Consider the following 19,398-nt stretch of genomic DNA (forward strand, 5'->3'; position numbering starts at 1 on the left):
CGTAGTCTAGTGGTAGAGGGTCCGCCCGGAGAGCCGAAGGTCGTTGGTTTGATACCCGGCCGCGTCATACCAAAAGACGTTAAAAGATGGTACGTGTTGTTACCCTGTCTGGCGCTCGGCATTGGAGGTCTAACACAAGGACTTGTCGCCTCGGAGTCGGGTTAATGTGTCTGAGTGGTGTAAACTGCGGCATGTTTTAGTGGGAAAGCACTAAAAATCGGCATTAGTCCGTACTGGTACAAGCAGACACACACAGACACAGACACACAGACACACACACACACACACACACACACACACACACACACACACACACACACCTCACCCTCTAAAGATAAGATCTAGTTTTATTCGCTATAAAACTAGGCTACCAAGCTGGACTTGTAACTCATTCCTCGTAACCCCAATAAAAAACCTTAAATTGTGTACCAGGCTGAGCTACCGGGCCCATCTTATCTTTTAACACGAGGATCCGCAGACATAAGTTGTGTGCAACCTCACCCACCCTTGAGCAATGTGTATCTAGAATAAGGAAAGCATTCGTAGTGTGCAACCTCACCCAACCTTGAGCCATGTGTATCTAGAATAAGGAAAGCATTCGTAGTGTGCAACCTCACCCACCCTCTCGTGGGAGCCATGTATATCTAGTATAAAGAAAGCATTCGTAGTGTGCAACCTCACCCACCCTCTCGTGGGAGCCATGTATATCTAGTATAAAGAAAGCATTCGTAGTGTGCAACCTCACCCACCCTCCCGTGGGAACCATGTGTATCTGGTATAAAGAAAGCATTCGTAGTGTGCAACCTCACCCACCCTCCCGTGGGAACCATGTGTATCTGGTATAAGGAAAGCATTCGTAGTGTGCATCCTGATGCTTAATTTAACTTTTCCGTGTTTTGATTTTGCCAATCCGAGCAGACCATCCGACTAATATGCATGAAGAAACAAATAAAGAAGGGATAGCAATCAATGATTGACATGTATAAAGACACAGGAGGGGATCACAATCATGATTGATATACGTAAAGAAACAGATCGCAGCACAATCATGATTGATATGCATAAAGAAACAGATCGCAGCACAATCATGATTGATATGCATAAAGAAACAGGAGGGCTGTACAATCATGATTGATATACATAAAGAAACAGAACACAGTACAATCATCATTGATATGCATAAAGAAACAAGAGGGCTGTACAATGTCGATTGATATACGTAAAGAAACAGAGCGCAGCACAATCATGATAGATATGCATAAAGAAACAGATCGCAGCACAATCATGATTGATATGCATAAAGAAACAGGAGGGCTGTACAATCATGATTGATATACATAAAGAAAATGAACACAGTACAATCATCATTGATATGCATAAAGAAACAAGAGGGCTGTACACTGTTGATTGATATACGTAAAGAAACAGAGCGCAGCACAATCATGATAGATATGCATAAAGAAACAGATCGCAGCACAATCATGATTGATATGCATAAAAAAACAGGAGCGCGGTACAATCATGATTGATATACGTAAATAAACAGGAGGGCAGCACAATCATGATTGATATGCATAAAGAAACAGAGCGCAGTACAATCATGATTGATATACATAGAGAAACAGGAGGGCAGCACAATCATAATTGATATACATAAAGAAACAGGAGGGCTGTACAATCATGATTGATATACATAAAGAAACAAAAGGGCTGTACAATTATGATTGATATACATAAACAAACAGGAGGGCAGCACAATCATGATTGATATACATAAAGAAACAGGAGGGCTGTACAATCATGATTGATATACATAAAGAAACAGATGAAAGAACAATCATGATTGATATACGTAAAGAAACAGATAAAGGAAAAATCATGATTGATATCCATAAAGATACAGGAGGGCTGTGCAATCATGATTCATAAACGTAAAGAAACAGATCGCAGTACAATCATGATTGATATACATAAAGACACAGGAGGGCGGTACAATCATGATTGATATGCATAAAGAAACAGAGCGCAGAACAATCATGATTGATATACATAAAGAAACAGGAGGGCTGTACAATCATGATTGATATGCATAAAGAAACAGGAGGGCAGCACAATCATGACTGATCTACAAAAAGAAGCAGAGCGCAGCACAATCATGATTGATATACGTAAGGAAACAGATCGCAGCATAATCATGATTGATATACATAAAGAAACAGGAGGGCGGTACAATCATGATTGATATGCATAAAGAAACAGATCGCAGCATAATCATGATTGATATACATAAAGAAACAGGAGGGCAATACAATCATGATTGATATACATAAAGAACGGTTCGCAGCACAATCATGATTCATATGCATAAAGAAACAGATCGCAGCATAATCATGATTGATATACATAAAGAAACCGGAGGGCGGTACAATCATGATTGATATGCATAAAGAAACAGAGCGCAGCACAATCATGATTTATATACATAAAGAAACAGGAGGGCGGTACAATCATGATTGATGTGCATAAAGAAACAGGAGGGCGGTACAATCATGACTGATATACATAAAGAAACAGGAGGGCGGTACAATCATGATTGATATGCATAAAGAAACAGGAGGGCGGTACAATCATGATTGATATACATAAAGAAACAGGAGGGCGGTACAATCATGATTGATATCCATAAAGAAACAGGAGGGCGGTACAATCATGATTGATGTGCATAAAGAAACAGGAGGGCGGTACAATCATGACTGATATACATAAAGAAACTGGAGGGCGGTACAATCATGATTGATGTGCATAAAGAAACAGGAGGGCGGTACAATCATGACTGATATACATAAAGAAACAGGAGGGCGATACAATCATGATTGATATACATAAAGAAACAGGAGGGCGGTACAATCATGATTGATGTGCATACAGAAGCAGAGCGCAGCACAATCATGATTGATATACGTAAGGAAACAGATCGCAGCATAATCATGATTGATATACATAAAGAAACAGGAGGGCGGTGCAATCATGATTGATATGCATAAAGAAACAGATCGCAGCATAATCATGATTGATATACATAAAGAAACAGGAGGGCGGTACAATCATGATTGATATACATAAAGAAGCAGGAGGACTGCACAATCATGATTGATATACATAAAGAAACGGTTCGCAGCACAATCATGATTGATATGCATAAAGAAACAAATCGCAGCATAATCATGATTGATATACATAAAGAAACAGGAGGGCGGTACAATCATGATTGATATGCATAAAGAAACAGAGCGCAGCACAATCATGATTGATATACATAAAGAAACAGGAGGGCGGTACAATCATGATTGATGTGCAAAAAGAAACAGGAGGGCGGTACAATCATGATTGATATACATAAAGAAACAGGAGGGCTGTACAATCATGACTGATATACATAAAGAAACAGGAGGGCGGTACAATCATGATTGATATGCATAAAGAAACAGGAGGGCGGTACAATCATGATTGATGTGCATAAAGAAACAGGAGGGTGGTACAATCATGACTGATATACATAAAGAAACAGGAGGGCGGTACAATCATGATTGATATGCATAAAGAAACAGGAGGGCGGTACAATCATGATTGATATACATAAAGAAACAGGAGGGCGGTACAATCATGATTGATATCCATAAAGAAACAGGAGGGCGGTACAATCATGATTGATGTGCATAAAGAAACAGGAGGGCGGTACAATCATGACTGATATACATAAAGAAACTGGAGGGCGGTACAATCATGATTGATGTGCATAAAGAAACAGGAGGGCTGTACAATCATGACTGATATACATAAAGAAACAGGAGGGCGGTACAATCATGATTGATATACATAAAGAAACAGGAGGGCGGTACAATTATGATTGATATCCATAAAGGAACAGGAGGGCGGTACAATCATGATTGATGTGCATAAAGAAACAGGAGGGCGGTACAATCATGACTGATATACATAAAGAAACTGGAGGGCGGTACAATCATCATTGATATGCATAAAGAAACAGAGCGCAGCACAATCATGATTGATATACATAAAGAAACAGGAGGGCGGTACAATCATCATTGATGTGCATAAAGAAACAGGAGGGCGGTACAATCATGATTGATATACATAAAGAAACAGGAGGGCTGTACAATCATGACTGATATACATAAAGAAACAGGAGGGCGGTACAATCATGATTGATATGCATAAAGAAACAGGAGGGCGGTACAATCATGATTGATGTGCATAAAGAAACAGGAGGGCGGTACAATCATGATTGATGTACATAAAGAAACAGGAGGGCGGTACAATCATGATTGATATGCATAAAGAAACAGGAGGGCGGTACAATCATGATTGATATACATAAAGAAACAGGAGGGCGGTACAATCATGATTGATATACATAAAGAAACAGGAGGGCGGTACAATCATGATTGATGTGCATAAAGAAACAGGAGGGCGGTACAATCATGACTGATATACATAAAGAAACAGGAGGGCGGTACAATCATGATTGATATACATAAAGAAACTGGAGGGCGGTACAATCATGATTGATGTGCATAAAGAAACATGACGGCGGTACAATCATGACTGATATACATAAAGAAACAGGAGGGCGATACAATCATGATTGATATACATAAAGAAACAGGAGGGCGGTACAATCATGATTGGTGTGCATAAAGAAGCAGAGCGCAGCACAATCATGATTGATATACGTAAGGAAACAGATCGCAGCATAATCATGATTGATATACATAAAGAAACAGGAGGGCGGTACAATCATGATTGATATGCATAAAGAAACAGATCGCAGCATTATCATGATTGATATACATAAAGAAACAGGAGGGCGGTACAATCATGATTGATATGCATAAAGAAACAGAGCGCAGCACACTCATGATTGATATACATAAAGAAACAGGAGGGCGGTAGAATCATGATTGATATACATAAAGAAACAGGAGGGCGGTACAATCATGATTGATATACATAAAGAAACGGTTCGCAGCACAATCATGATTGATATGCATAAAGAAACAGGAGGGCTGTACAATCATGACTGATATACATAAAGAAACAGGAGGGCGGTACAATCATGATTGATATCCATAAAGAAACAGAGCGCAGCACAATCATGATTGATATACATAAAGAAACAGGAGGGCGGTACAATCATGATTGATGTGCATAAAGAAACAGGAGTGCGGTACAATCATGACTGATATACATAAAGAAACAGGAGGGCGGTACAATCATGATTGATATACATAAAGAAACAGGAGGGCGGTACAATCATGATTGATATACATAAAGAAACAGGAGGGCGGTACAATCATGATTGATATCCATAAAGAAACAGGAGGGCGGTACAATCATGATTGATGTGCATAAAGAAACAGGAGGGCGGTACAATCATGACTGATATACATAAAGAAACAGGAGGGCGATACAATCATGATTGATATACATAAAGAAACAGGAGGGCGGTACAATCATGATTGGTGTGCATAAAGAAGCAGAGCGCAGCACAATCATGATTGATATACGTAAGGAAACAGATCGCAGCATAATCATGATTGATATACATAAAGAAACAGGAGGGCGGTACAATCATGATTGATATGCATAAAGAAACAGATCGCAGCATAATCATGATTGATATACATAAAGAAACAGGAGGGCAATACAATCATGATTGATATGCATAAAGAAACAGAGCGCAGCACACTCATGATTGATATACATAAAGAAACAGGAGGGCGGTAGAATCATGATTGATATACATAAAGAAACAGGAGGACTGCACAATCATGATTGATATACATAAAGAAACGGTTCGCAGCACAATCATGATTCATATGCATAAAGAAACAGATCGCAGCATAATCATGATTGATATACATAAAGAAACAGGAGGGCGGTACAATCATGATTGATATGCATAAAGAAACAGAGCGCAGCACAATCATGATTGATATACATAAAGAAACAGGAGGGCGGTACAATCATGATTGATGTGCATAAAGAAACAGGAGGGCGGTACAATCATGACTGATATACATAAAGAAACAGGAGGGCGGTACAATCATGATTGATATGCATAAAGAAACAGGAGGGCGGTACAATCATGATTGATATACATAAAGAAACAGGAGGGCGGTACAATCATGATTGATATCCATAAAGAAACAGGAGGGCGGTACAATCATGATTGATGTGCATAAAGAAACAGGAGGGCGGTACAATCATGACTGATATACATAAAGAAACTGGAGGGCGGTACAATCATGATTGATGTGCATAAAGAAACAGGAGGGCGGTACAATCATGACTGATATACATAAAGAAACAGGAGGGCGATACAATCATGATTGATATACATAAAGAAACAGGAGGGCGGTACAATCATGATTGGTGTGCATACAGAAGCAGAGCGCAGCACAATCATGATTGATATACGTAAGGAAACAGATCGCAGCATAATCATGATTGATATACATAAAGAAACAGGAGGGCGGTGCAATCATGATTGATATGCATAAAGAAACAGATCGCAGCATAATCATGATTGATATACATAAAGAAACAGGAGGGCGGTACAATCATGATTGATATACATAAAGAAGCAGGAGGACTGCACAATCATGATTGATATACATAAAGAAACGGTTCGCAGCACAATCATGATTGATATGCATAAAGAAACAAATCGCAGCATAATCATGATTGATATACATAAAGAAACAGGAGGGCGGTACAATCATGATTGATATGCATAAAGAAACAGAGCGCAGCACAATCATGATTGATATACATAAAGAAACAGGAGGGCGGTACAATCATGATTGATGTGCATAAAGAAACAGGAGGGCGGTACAATCATGATTGATATACATAAAGAAACAGGAGGGCTGTACAATCATGACTGATATACATAAAGAAACAGGAGGGCGGTACAATCATGATTGATATGCATAAAGAAACAGGAGGGCGGTACAATCATGATTGATGTGCATAAAGAAACAGGAGGGTGGTACAATCATGACTGATATACATAAAGAAACAGGAGGGCGGTACAATCATGATTGATATGCATAAAGAAACAGGAGGGCGGTACAATCATGATTGATATACATAAAGAAACAGGAGGGCGGTACAATCATGATTGATATCCATAAAGAAACAGGAGGGCGGTACAATCATGATTGATGTGCATAAAGAAACAGGAGGGCGGTACAATCATGACTGATATACATAAAGAAACTGGAGGGCGGTACAATCATGATTGATGTGCATAAAGAAACAGGAGGGCTGTACAATCATGACTGATATACATAAAGAAACAGGAGGGCGGTACAATCATGATTGATATACATAAAGAAACAGGAGGGCGGTACAATTATGATTGATATCCATAAAGGAACAGGAGGGCGGTACAATCATGATTGATGTGCATAAAGAAACAGGAGGGCTGTACAATCATGACTGATATACATAAAGAAACTGGAGGGCGGTACAATCATCATTGATATGCATAAAGAAACAGAGCGCAGCACAATCATGATTGATATACATAAAGAAACAGGAGGGCGGTACAATCATGATTGATGTGCATAAAGAAACAGGAGGGCGGTACAATCATGATTGATATACATAAAGAAACAGGAGGGCTGTACAATCATGACTGATATACATAAAGAAACAGGAGGGCGGTACAATCATGATTGATATGCATAAAGAAACAGGAGGGCGGTACAATCATGATTGATATACATAAAGAAACAGGAGGGCGGTACAATCATGATTGATATACATAAAGAAACAGGAGGGCGGTACAATCATGATTGATGTGCATAAAGAAACAGGAGGGCGGTACAATCATGACTGATATACATAAAGAAACAGGAGGGCGGTACAATCATGATTGATATACATAAAGAAACTGGAGGGCGGTACAATCATGATTGATGTGCATAAAGAAACAGGACGGCGGTACAATCATGACTGATATACATAAAGAAACAGGAGGGCGATACAATCATGATTGATATACATAAAGAAACAGGAGGGCGGTACAATCATGATTGGTGTGCATAAAGAAGCAGAGCGCAGCACAATCATGATTGATATACGTAAGGAAACAGATCGCAGCATAATCATGATTGATATACATAAAGAAACAGGAGGGCGGTACAATCATGATTGATATGCATAAAGAAACAGATCGCAGCATTATCATGATTGATATACATAAAGAAACAGGAGGGCGGTACAATCATGATTGATATGCATAAAGAAACAGAGCGCAGCACACTCATGATTGATATACATAAAGAAACAGGAGGGCGGTAGAATCATGATTGATATACATAAAGAAACAGGAGGGCTGCACAATCATGATTGATATACATAAAGAAACGGTTCGCAGCACAATCATGATTGATATGCATAAAGAAACAGGAGGGCTGTACAATCATGACTGATATACATAAAGAAACAGGAGGGCGGTACAATCATGATTGATATCCATAAAGAAACAGAGCGCAGCACAATCATGAATGATATACATAAAGAAACAGGAGGGCGGTACAATCATGATTGATGTGCATAAAGAAACAGGAGTGCGGTACAATCATGACTGATATACATAAAGAAACAGGAGGGCGGTACAATCATGATTGATATACATAAAGAAACAGGAGGGCGGTACAATCATGATTGATATACATAAAGAAACAGGAGGGCGGTACAATCATGATTGATATCCATAAAGAAACAGGAGGGCGGTACAATCATGATTGATGTGCATAAAGAAACAGGAGGGCGGTACAATCATGACTGATATACATAAAGAAACTGGAGGGCGGTACAATCATGATTGATGTGCATAAAGAAACAGGAGGGCGGTACAATCATGACTGATATACATAAAGAAACAGGAGGGCGATACAATCATGATTGATATACATAAAGAAACAGGAGGGCGGTACAATCATGATTGGTGTGCATAAAGAAGCAGAGCGCAGCACAATCATGATTGATATACGTAAGGAAACAGATCGCAGCATAATCATGATTGATATACATAAAGAAACAGGAGGGCGGTACAATCATGATTGATATGCATAAAGAAACAGATCGCAGCATAATCATGATTGATATACATAAAGAAACAGGAGGGCGGTACAATCATGATTGATATGCATAAAGAAACAGAGCGCAGCACAATCATGATTGATATACATAAAGAAACAGGAGGGCGGTACAATCATGATTGATATACATAAAGAAACAGGAGGGCTGCACAATCAGGATTGATATACATAAAGAAACGGTTCGCAGCACAATCATGATTGATATGCATAAAGAAACAGATCGCAGCATAATCATGATTGATATACATAAAGAAACAGGAGGGCGGTACAATCATCATTGATATGCATAAAGAAACAGAGCGCAGCACAATCATGATTGATATACATAAAGAAACAGGAGGGCGGTACAATCATGATTGATGTGCATAAAGAAACAGGAGGGCGGTACAATCATGATTGATATACATAAAGAAACAGGAGGGCTGTACAATCATGACTGATATACATAAAGAAACAGGAGGGCGGTACAATCATGATTGATATGCATAAAGAAACAGGAGGGCGGTACAATCATGATTGATGTGCATAAAGAAACAGGAGGGCGGTACAATCATGACTGATATACATAAAGAAACAGGAGGGCGGTACAATCATGATTGATATGCATAAAGAAACAGGAGGGCGGTACAATCATGATTGATATACATAAAGAAACAGGAGGGCGGTACAATCATGATTGATATACATAAAGAAACAGGAGGGCGGTACAATCATGATTGATGTGCATAAAGAAACAGGAGGGTGGTACAATCATGACTGATATACATAAAGAAACAGGAGGGCGGTACAATCATGATTGATATACATAAAGAAACAGGACGGCGGTACAATCATGATTGATATACATAAAGAAACAGGAGGGCGGTACAATCATGACTGATATACATAAAGAAACAGGAGGGCGGTACAATTATGATTGATGTGCATAAAGAAACAGGAGGGCGGTACAATCATGATTGATATACATAAAGAAACAGGAGGGCGGTACAATCATGACTGATATACATAAAGAAACAGGAGGGCTGTACAATCACCATTGGTATGCATAAAGAAACAGGAGGGCAGCACAATCATGATTCATAAGTGGAATCCATAATCAGCTAAATTATCAATTAACAATGAATTCATACACAGTACACAATCCTTAAATTAATTATTTTCAACATTGATCCCTTCCAAAAGACTCGTATGGACCGCACAGTGTAAATAATTATTATACATTGATTGATAGCGGGGCGCAGTGGTGCAGGCCGCATCTTGAGAACGCGGACGTTTGCCTTCCAGCTGACATGACGCCCAACACTGTTACCAGGGCTGGTAATACAGACTGGCGGACCGAGGTGGTGTTTAAACTCTGAACATTACTTCAACATAAATGTGTATCAGCTTATGTGAGGGTCTGGCTAGATGTGGTGCAGATCGCGGACGTTTATCCCTTTGGTAAATCCTATAAAGGGTTCAACTGCTAGCAGACAAAGGTTTCTAGTGGGGTCGAATTTGGGATTAAAATCCCACAATCAGCGGATCTTGAAACGGTAAAGGAACGATGTTCTGTACAAAGCTTTGACGTCCGAGTTAAAGACGTTTTATGCGACGCAAATCTATTTTGAAATTTACCTCTTTTGCCAATATTGGTAGACTTAAGTTCATATTAGAGCTAGCGCGATTTACGAGCACTGAGTATCATACACCGGTATAAGTATCAATTTCAAATTCAATCAATCAACGTTATAAATAAAAACATAATCATGAATTTGTAAGATGAGCTAGGCTTACTGATAATTGATTGTCCGTTCTTGTTCGAACATACGTCCTTTGAACCGATTAATTATTTTTATTATGACGCACACGTCGCTTTGCATTTCCTTCTTTCGTTACAAAACCCATTTGGTCCTGTCCCATCCCATTATGGTGATTGCCGTATACTTCCTAATGCATTCATCCCCACACTCATTACGTCCGCTGGATGTCACATAGATCAAAATAGGACTGTCTTTTGGACATCCTATCTTGTCACGAGCAGACATTATGATTTGATGGGTGATAGAGAGATTAGCATGACACCCGTAAGGATATAAACCCATTTAAGCCCCGGAGAACAGACATCAAGTATTCAGTTCTTTATCCAAACGGATGATCTCCTCACAAGCTAAGGTTATAATTAGTGCATTTAGTGCTGCGCGACCCTCCTTTACTTCTATTAATATAAATAAGTCAGTGGTATACTGTTATCCAATGTCTAATCTGTTGAAACAATGGATTGTCTTTAAATGAATGTCGAACATCTAACATGAAGCAGCGGCAGTATGAGTATATTTGAGATGTTAATATTCATGTAGGTCCTATGTAACTAATTAATATATAAAATAAATATTGTTGACCACATGGATTCGAGAACATTCTCTGCTGAAGTTGATGTAAATTGTGAATATATCATTTACCACATCCTCCATCATCTCCTTCATCACATCCTTCATCTCCTTCCTCACATCCTTCATCATCTCCTTCATCACATCCTTCATCTCCTTCCTCACATCCTTCATCATCTCCTTCATCACATCCTTCATCTCCTTCCTCACATCCTTCATCATCTCCTTCATCACATCCTTCATCTCCTTCCTCACATCCTTCATCTCCTTCATCACATCCTTCATCATCTCCTTCCTCACATCCTTCATCTCCTTCCTCACATCCTTCATCTCCTTCCTCACATCCTTCATCATCTCCTTCATCACATCCTTCATCTCCTTCCTCACATCCTTCATCATCTCCTTCCTCACATCCTTCATCTCCTTCATCCCATCCTTCATCTCCTTCCTCACATCCTTCATCATCTCCTTCATCACATCCTTCATCTCCTTCCTCACATCCTTCATCTCCTTCATCATAGCCTTCACCACATCCTTCATCATATTCTTCATCACATCCTTCATAAAATCTTTCATCACATCCTTCATCATATACTTCATCCTATCCTTTATCATCCCCTTCATCACATCCTTCATCATCCTTCGTCTCATCCTTCATCACCTCCACCATCTCCATCATATATTTCATCCTACTCTTCAGCATCTCTTTCATCCTCTCCCTCATTACATCCTTCATCATCCTCTTTTTCACATCCTTCATCATCTCCTAAATCACATCCTTCACCACACCCTTCATCATATCCTTCATCATTGCCATCATATCATCACATCCTTCGTCACATCTTTCGTCAAATCCTTCAACATCCTCTTCATCCTATCCTTCATCCTATCCTTCATCACATCCTTCATCACATCTTTCGTCAAATCCTTCATCATATCCTTCATCACATCCTTCATCACATCCTTCATCACATCCTCCATCACATCCTTCGTGAAATCTTTCATCACTCCCTTCATCACATCCTTCATCATATCCTTCATCACATCCTTCATCACATCCTTCGTCATCATCCCCTTCATCACATCCTTCATCACATCCTTCATCATCCCCTTCATCACATCCTTTATCACATCCTTCATCACATTCTTCACCACATTCATCACATCCTCCATCTCATCCTCCATCACATCCTTCATCACATCCTTGACCACATTCATCACATCCTCCATCACATCCTCCATCACATCCTTCATCACATCCTTCATCACATCCTCAATCACATCCTTCGTGAATCTTTCATCATCCCCTTCATCACATCCTTCATCACATTCTTCATCACATCCTTCATTTTCCCCCGTTTTTATATAGATCTAAAAGTTATTTTTCTGAAACCTTTGGTCGTTTTCTGTAAACTATGTAGATCTAGTCGGACAGTTCTCATCCCACCTTTGCTATTTTAACCGTTACTTTGAAATAAAGGTAACACACACATTCGATAGGCCAGTAGATCAGTCATGCAGTGACATCATCAACCAGTATGTGTATTCGCGAACTGTCATCACTGGTTTTCAGTGATCTGTTTATATTTGTTTAAACGCTATATTGCTACTTACGCCCAATATTTGTTTGTTTGTTGTTTAACGCCGCACTCAGCAATATTCCAGCTATGTGACGGCGGGCTGGAAATAATCGAGTCTGGACCAGACAATTCAGTGATTGACAACATGAGCATCGATCCACGCAATTGGGATCGATGACATGCATCAACCAAGTCAGCGAGCCTGACCACCCGATCCCGTTAGTCGCCCCTTACGACAAGCATAGTCACCTTTTCCGGCAAGCATGGGTTGCTGAAGACCTATTCTACCCCGGATCTTAATGGGTCTTACGCCCAATGGAATATGTTTCGCCGCATAATCGAGACTGGTTATTGGCTGGCGTTGACGTTTTATATTTACTCTGACTGCTAGCAAAACTGTAATGTCACCTCTCAATCTTCCGTTCCCTACTTTAAATCAGGAATGGCAAAAGTATGCAAAAGCAATGCGATTTCTTCCGTCTGGTATTGATAATTTTATAGTTAATGATAATGTTTCCTAAATATACCGTCAGTGCACTATTAACAAACATACCGCGCTGTGTTGAAAACCCATCATGATCTGAAAGTAACACAATTAATGAAGGTGAGCTTTGGCGTCCTACTGCATCTAAAATAAATCCATTACTGAAGGACACGTTTCCGTAACGTCCGTTTTGGAAGGAAAACTCGTTCGTCTGGGAAACAATATAAAAGCTTGTTCCCAGCATGAAATCAATTATTGGAGGAAGAAAGATGTCTGATAAACAGTTGGAAGACGGACACAGCCTTCTGCAGTACAAGACAGCGACTAACGTACGCGACATAGCGATGCCAGTAGCATATGGTGGCCAGGGGATTAAGTGGGAACATGTGGGGTGACTGTGGCTTGCACGTTTTTACACAGAAATGAATCACGTGATTCTTGTCTATATCTTTCTTGGGTTTGGTTTCCAGGAACCAGCCCAGGGCAGGATTAGTTTGAATATACGTGAAAATGTGACCAATCACTATGGAAACTTTTCTTGCAAAGGATGGCTTTGTGAAAACCTCCCTCCGAAAGGGTATAGTGATAGCAACACTTACTTCACATACATGGGTTGTTTCTGCGACGATCTGTGTACATTCTTCGACGACTGTTGTGTGGATGCTGACAAATCATTCCAAAAGAAAATTAACAGATCCCTTCACGACTATATCAACTGTACATATGATTGCAAGGTGTCTGTAAGGAAGTTCTACGCTGTAGTGGACTGCCCTAGGGATTACGGCAGTCAGTACATCGCTGATCTCTGCTCGGTGACGAACACGACGGACCTCTTTCTGCAGATTCCGGCAATGGGCAGGGAGTCAGGCCTAATGTACAAGAATGTATTCTGTGCACAATGTCACGCAGAGGAATCAGATTTGTGGCAGCCAAGGGTCAAATGTGTTGATCATAAACCTATTGAGATGAATGAAACATTCACCATGACCGATATTCTTGCCAATGAAAACTGTTTCCTTCAGCTCTTGCCTCCTCCAAACGCAAGTGACATTAGACCCTGTTTTGAAGACATCATCTCAACATGTCCTGATGTTGAAATGGAGGAGCAATGCTCACATACATCTGGATACCAGATTGTATACACCGAAGATGGAATTTACAAAAATACTCATTGTGCTCTGTGCAACAAGCAGGCTTCACCAAAGTGTGTTGGCAAAGGAAAAACTGTAACCTGTGTCCTACATGTTGCATCTATGGGATTCTATTCATTTTCGCTACTTCTTGACATCAATTCTGGCCGTGCCGTGAAAACAGCTGGGACAACGTTTCAATCGGTGGAGACTGAGTTTGAAAATGAACTAATTTGTGATGTAGATGAAATATATGACCCATTTCAGGACACCTGTCGGTTAGTTGGTTGTGAGGATGGCGAATGTACACTTAAGGTAGGAAAAGATGTTTCAGAATTATTCGGAAACGAAACTTTAAGCCACTGTCCTCATATCATATTAAACGAACAGGAATTCCACATTCTACAGGATGGAAGACTATGGGAATCTGCCTCTAAGGTTATACATCGTCACAGGGACTTCATAAGGAAAGGCAAAACTGCAATCGTTTGTGTTGTCAATCGTACAATGCCCGCAAGAACTGACCAAAATCGTATCCTCATTCCGTCCTCAAACTTCTCATCTCTGGAAGGAGTAATCAGTGGTATAGGAATGGTATTATCCATGACTGCCCTTCTGGTCACCATTGTTATTTATGCAACCTTCCGTGGTTTTAGAAACATTCCTGGCCTAAACATTCTCTTCCTATCTGTGGCTCTTTTCACAGCACAGTTGCTGATGTTGATTGCCCCTTCTACTGAAAAGGAACCAATAGTTTGCAAGATATTCGCCATTGGCATGCACTACTTTTTCTTGGCAGCATTTCTCTGGATGAACGTCATTGCTATTGATGCCTGGTCCACGTTTTCGAGAAAACTTATTCGGGTCAAGGAACCAAGACAGAAAAACAGACAATTTCTGATGTATAGCATGTATGCCTGGATGTCCCCTCTTGTTCCAATCGTCTCGGCCTTGACACTGGACTATGTGGATCCTGCATCTGTGTTTTCTCCTGGGTATGGACTAGGAATATGTTGGATTACAAGGAAGTTATCACTCTTGATCTTCTTTGCTGCACCGCTTGCCATGGTTGTTGTTCTAAATACCATCTTCTTCATCTGCACATCAACCACGATTTGTTCTGTCAAGATATCCTCGGCCCGGACCCTTGGACCTGAACAAAGAAATGAGTTTCTGATCTACGTCAAGCTATTCATTGTGATGGGTCTAACCTGGGGCTTTGGGTTCCTGTCAGCTTTTGTCCCCCATCCAGTCACCACGTACCTCTACATCGTCACCAACACACTCCAGGGGCTCTTCATTGGGATCTCCTTCGTCTGTACCAGAAAGGTGCTTCGACACCTGCAAGACTACAGAGACCGGTTTGATAGACAACGGACAAATGACCAACACTTTTCAACTTTCAACACCCAAAGCACGCATATGTAAACTTTGCGGAAACGACCAATTCCCTGTTTGGCACAACGGGGAGACATGATACTAAGGATGCACTGGCATTGTGCATTATTCACTAGAAAAGAGAGAAAACTTTTGGATATCAAGTTAATGAGGTAATTATCTTACGAAGTTGTATAAATATGCTTGTCTTGGGTTATAAAAAACCAACAAAGTTTGTATACATGAGCCTGATTCAGGGGGAATCGTTTTATGAATTGTTCCATATAAACTGTTGGGGAGATTGGGTGTCACCCTGCCATAACATCGTACACAGTCGAGACTCGTTATCTCGAAAGTACCAACTTTATCAAACCTATTCTCCGGTCCCGAACGCCTGGCTATATAAATACACATAAATGTGCCCGCTCACCTCGAATTAGAGATAACAATTTTCAATACATAGGGCTATCTTGAACATTGGACTCGGTCCTAATTATACTTTACTATAGAATTTTATATCTTTATCTCGAAGTTTGAATTTGCCACATTGACAGTTTTGAGAAGCGCAAGTATATCGTGTACCTTTCCTCACACATCTAACATAGCTGTTCTAGTAAGGTGAAATTTAAACAAATTGTTCAACCAGTTATGTACTTACCCCTTATTCCAATGATAACGGTATTCTTGTTACATCAAAACGTGCTTATTAAAGTTGGGTTAAGGGAATCAAAGCCAAACCGTGTGACGGAAGTCACAATATCTAAGCTGCAAATATCCAATCACTTTATGTGGACGGACTAAATAGTTTTTGCTGATATGCCTAATAAGGTGCATATACACTGTACAATATTTGTCAAAATTGGTATTTATCAGTGCCGACGAAATATGTTTCAATGTGTCATCGTATACATGTGTTCTGTTTATAATTTCTTGTGCATGTAATTGCTATGTATCTCTAATACTGTGACTTGATCTCTTTGGGTGTTCTTGCCTCATTTTCTCGAATGTCCGGATATTTCGAAGTTTCGAAGCAATAATACTGCAATTATATGGAAAGATGAATTTATCTTATCAAAACGTTTTACTGAAATTTTTCATGCTATGGAGCTGAAACATTATTTCGCGAGGTAGTCAAAATGTACACCTTGTCCCAATGCACAAGGTACATTGTATTCGTTAAAAGTGAGGCACCATTCTCACCTTTCCCTGTGTTTGATGCACAAGATATACACTGTATTCGTTAAATGTGAGTCACCATTCTCACCTTTCCCTGTGATTGATCCACAAGATGTACTGTATTCGTTAAATGTGAGTCACCATTCACACCTTTTCCCCGTGTTTGATGCACAAGATATACTGTATTCGTTAAATGGGGGGCACCATTCTCACCTTTCCCTGTGTTTGATGCACAAGGTATACTGTATTCGTTAAATGTGAGTCACCATTCACACCTTTCCCTGTGATTGATGCACAAGATGTACTGTATTCGTTAAATGTGAGTCACCATTCACACCTTTTCCCCGTGTTTGATGCACAAGATATACTGTATTCGTTAAATGTGAGTCACCATTCACACCTTTTCCCCGTGTTTGATGCACAAGATATACTGTATTCGTTAAATGGGGGGCACCATTCTCACCTTTCCCTGTGTTTGATGCACAAGGTATACTGTATTCGTTAAATGTGAGTCACCATTCACACCTTTTCCCTGTGTTTGATGCACAAGATATACTGTATTCGTTAAATGTGAGGCACCATTCTCACCTTTCCCTGTGTTTGATGCACGAGTTAGAGTGTATTCGTTTTGTCTGGACCAGACATCCCAGTGATTGCTGTCATGAGCATCGATACACGCAATTGGAATACGATGACATGCATCAACCAAGTCAGCGTGCCTGACCACCCAATCCTGTTAGTTGCCTCTTACGACAAGCATGGGTTTCTGTAGACCAATTATAACCCGATACTTTACGGGTCCATACAATATGAGATTGGACATCATGTCGTAAATAGACTTTACACAAAGAAAGAAAGCGTACTTTAATAGTTGTTGTTGTTGTTGTTGTTGATGTTGTTGTTGTTGTTAATTTACATGTCCTGGGCACAAAAATTGTCCTTGTTGTCAAATATCATGTGAATGGTAAATATTATATGTGACTTACAGAGTAAATCATAAACACGATAGTGTTGGGTGTTTACTGTTAACGAGGCAAAGCGAGGCTATGGGTGATACGTAAAAATCATGCAACAATGTATCACAATGCAAGTTAGAACTACTGCTTCAAAATCCAAGCAGTATCTCCAATATCACAAGCAGTTTCCTTGGTTGATAATCTGAAATATAAATTATGCTGTTTTGTGAAGTGTTTGGAAGACAATGGAAGTACGTCCGTGGTGGCTACACTACATTCAAGCGTGCTCCTTTAAGGAATATATCTAAAGGCGTCACACGATTCTTGCTCACATGTTTGTTGATAAGGGTTACTGCCTTCAATGCCTTTGTAGTCATGTGGAAGACATTTCCAGATTGCATCAATGGCATCAATGACCAGGTGATGTCATTGCGATGCCCTGTTTTGACTTGTTCCGTATGTTCCCGTGTTGTTGTTTCAGGTGAAAACTTGCCTTGCCTTTGCATGTGGTTGTGGCTACCGGTCACAAACACACATAACCGGAGTCGTAAATTGTAGTTGTGTCGCTTATATTCACATCTGTTCGAGTTGATGAATGATAACCCTTGTATTGATTGTCTTGTCGCTTTTGTTGTATAATAAAACGTTTGTCAAACGACTTCTTGTTTTTGTTTTTTAGTATCTTATGTAAACTCGGAAAATAGTATTTCAGTGAAAGTATTATCTGCCTCCATCATCGAGGAAGCCGCTCGGGTGAACAGCATCACTGCCTGATCGTCTCGGCGTCAGCTTCATGTTATAATGCGGCAGGGCTAGGGGGCTAGCACGATTAAAACTGGCATCAGTTCGCACTAGTACAATCAGATCGTCGCTCTATACGTGCAATAATCTTGAACGCGACGTTAAACCCCATTTTGACCTTGATTTTCGGTGATCCATTCACATAATTTCACCGCCCAATTGAATCTGTTTCGATAGATAATCGAGACTCATATTCTCTCGAGTTGATGTTTAAAACACCAGGTGAGCTACAGAGGCTTGTGACCGTTGTTTACAAGTGGAAGTTTCACGTTTACAATCTACGTACACACACATATTAGGAAATTGAATGGCGAACTATTTTTCAACC

At 39.9% G+C, this 19,398-nt stretch overlaps 2 protein-coding genes across 2 annotated transcripts; one reads left to right on the top strand and one right to left on the bottom strand.

Moving 5' to 3' along the window:
• Positions 1-11,150: 11,150 nt before the first annotated feature.
• LOC125378130 (DNA ligase 1-like) lies at positions 11,151-12,166 on the bottom strand. The gene is made up of 2 exons (XM_048392993.1): positions 11,639-12,166; positions 11,151-11,159 (listed from the first exon to the last, which is right to left on the bottom strand). Exons 1-2 carry the CDS (start codon positions 12,164-12,166, stop codon positions 11,151-11,153), a joined length of 537 nt encoding a protein of 178 aa, XP_048248950.1.
• Positions 12,167-15,363: 3,197 nt separating this feature from the next.
• Positions 15,364-16,188, top strand: LOC125378131 (G-protein coupled receptor Mth2-like). Its single transcript, XM_048392994.1, has one exon. The coding sequence runs from the start codon at positions 15,364-15,366 to the stop codon at positions 16,186-16,188; it is 825 nt and encodes a 274-aa protein (XP_048248951.1).
• The last annotated feature ends 3,210 nt before the right edge of the window (positions 16,189-19,398 follow it).

Source organism: Haliotis rufescens, unplaced genomic scaffold, assembly GCF_023055435.1.
Source record: "Haliotis rufescens isolate VD_foot unplaced genomic scaffold, xgHalRufe1.0.p SCAF_11, whole genome shotgun sequence".
NCBI classification, from domain to species: Eukaryota; Metazoa; Mollusca; class Gastropoda; order Lepetellida; family Haliotidae; genus Haliotis; species Haliotis rufescens.